The sequence below is a fragment of the Pteropus vampyrus genome, unplaced genomic scaffold, assembly GCF_000151845.1.
Source record: "Pteropus vampyrus isolate Shadow unplaced genomic scaffold, Pvam_2.0 Scaffold35, whole genome shotgun sequence".
Taxonomy (NCBI): domain Eukaryota; kingdom Metazoa; phylum Chordata; class Mammalia; order Chiroptera; family Pteropodidae; genus Pteropus; species Pteropus vampyrus.
In genome coordinates, this window is record NW_011888816.1 from 6202051 (window position 1) to 6204531 (window position 2481).

The 2481-nt window shown below is 40.1% G+C and overlaps 1 protein-coding gene across 1 annotated transcript in view; it reads right to left on the reverse strand.

Moving 5' to 3' along the window:
• Positions 1-193: 193 nt before the first annotated feature.
• Positions 194-2481, reverse strand: part of GRK7 (G protein-coupled receptor kinase 7) — a 29244-nt gene continuing 26956 nt past the window's right edge. Inside the window, exon 4 of the mRNA XM_011357432.1 lies at positions 194-527. Coding sequence (XP_011355734.1) covers positions 194-527 — 334 coding nt within the window. The remainder of the gene's footprint in view (positions 528-2481) is intronic.

A 2481-nucleotide genomic window follows, 5' to 3' on the forward strand; every position in this document is an offset into this window, starting at 1 on the left:
GCCTTTGTTTTCTAATTAGAACACTATTTGGGTTTCTGCCTGCATCAGTGCATCCCAAATAGCTATCCTTATTGATCTCAATAAATGCTTGCTGCCTCTCACTTTGAAAGGCCTTTTTATTTTTAGGTTAGCGGGAACATTCGAGGATTAGGTCAGCTGAGACTCCTGCTGCCAGTCTAGTAGAGAGAACAACTTATAATAACAAACACACACCAGACTTGGATGAATTACCCTCTCCACCTGCAGGCCTGTTGGGGTCATTCAATTCTTCAAACAGTCCCGTTTCTATAATCTCCTCCTGCCATGCTATGGGGACAGCACCTGTTGCAAATCTTTGGAAGAACTTCTGATCTTTATCATCAAATTCAACCCCCCGGACCTCAGAGAAATCTTCAATTTCATCGATGTCTTTGGCATATACCACCGAAGGGTCTGGCACAAATGGGGGTTCGACTAGGCCGGCTTCCAGGCGAGGAAAGTTGATGGTTTTGAAGAAAGGGTGTTTCCTGGGATCATCAGACTTTTCTCTGTAAGGAAAGGAGATTGTCAGCGTGACACACAGTAACACACCAAAATAGGAAATGTTCTGACAATACAAAGGATGTAGCATTCTTTTCCTATACATTTCAATTATAAAGACAATGGAACGACATAAAGAATAACTTAGAAAAATAATAACTTTAAAAATCACCCACGATTCCACCATACGCGGACAGTAGCACTTTCATTGTTTGCAGACAGCTTTCACATGTTGACGTGATTTTAAAAGAGTCATACAGTTGACATGACTTTTATTCTTGGTGTTTCATGGCAACGCCAGCAAGATTTAGTGGGGCCAGAACCTGAAACTTCTAGTCATTGCCTCTTGCTCTGCCCACCAGGATCACACAGAACAAATTAAGCCTGACTTGTCCTACATGACCACTATTCACATTTGAAAACACCACAGTCATATCTCCTCACTCTTCATATGACATGATTTCTAGGAGCCCACCGACCTCGCTCAACTGCGACAATAATCTTTAAAGACTTTAATAAAATCCATTAGTAGTTTTTAGTAGCATGAATGAGCATATATTTGGTGCTCAAGACCATGGTTATTTATTATTAAATCTTCCTTCCTTATGCTAGAAATTATTGTATTTGCCTTGGAATAAGGGAAAAAAAAAATGTTTCCAATTGTGTAACCTTTGTATTAGTTACCTATTGCTGTGTAATAAATTGCCCCAACATTTAGTAGCTTAAAACATAACTATTTTAGTTTCTGTGGGTCAAAAATCTAGACATGGCTTAACTGGGTGCCTCTGGTTCTTGTGAGGTCTCTTGTGGGGTTGCAGTAAAGCTGTTGGTTAGGGCTGTGGTCTTGTCTGAAGGTTCGACTGGGGATGGGGAGGAATGCATGGAATCTGCTTCCAAACTTATTTATGTGATTATTGGCAAGCCTCCGTCCCTCACCACATGAGTCTCTCCACAGGACTGCCTCATAACATTGTTATTGCTTTTCCCCAGGGTAAATAGTAGCAGGGAGGAGGAGGAGAGAGAGAGAGTGTGTCCAAGACAGAAGACATAGTCTTTTTATTGCCTGACCTTGGAAATGACATCTCATCACTTCTGCCATATTCTATATTTTTAGAAACAAGTCCATAAGTCCAGCCTACACTAAAGAAAAGAGATTACACAAAGGTGTGGATGCCAGGAGGTGGGGATCTTTGGGGACTATATTAGGGACAGCCTACCACACACTCTCTTGGTTTCTTTTCAGTCCACATTTTAAAAAAGTAAAAAGGGGGCTGTTTTGTGGCATCGGAGTCAAATGATTTTTTTTTCTTTATGTGAACAAATATGCTGGTGTGAGTAAGACATGTTTTCCTTTTGGAAGAAGTCAATTTCTGTCATAAATCAACCTTAATTGAAATTAATCGCATTCAAGGTCTTTCCTTTTACATTTTCCATTCTGTTTTCAATAAGCTTTTAGGAGAAGGATCGAGAACTTCCTCCATACATCCCCTTCGGAGACCTCCTTCATACATCCTGCCATGTTGCATGATTACTGCAGGAGGCTCTGCGCAGTAAGATGACTAGAAACTAAACACAATAATGACATTACTAATAACGATATCGAGAATAGCTAACAGGTATTCAGAACCTACTGTCACCTAATCCAGTGTTAAGCTCTTCCCTTACGTTATCACATTTTTATCATCATAGCAACCTGTCTGTTTTTTAACTGTCTTTTTAACTTCTTTTCACCTCTTCACTTGCTTCTGCAGCCATAAAATAGCTGTGTGCCGAGAAAGCAAGAATATATCGGTGAATTTTTTTAAAGGAAAATTTGTAATAAAATATTATCATGAAAAGGAGAAACTCTGTTGGAGACATCTGATATCCAGTCATCCTCTGGGTGGTCGTTCTGTGATTCTGGCCAACCTCAACCTGAAAGGCCATCCAGGACTCCTTGGACTTTTCCCATTATGACACAAC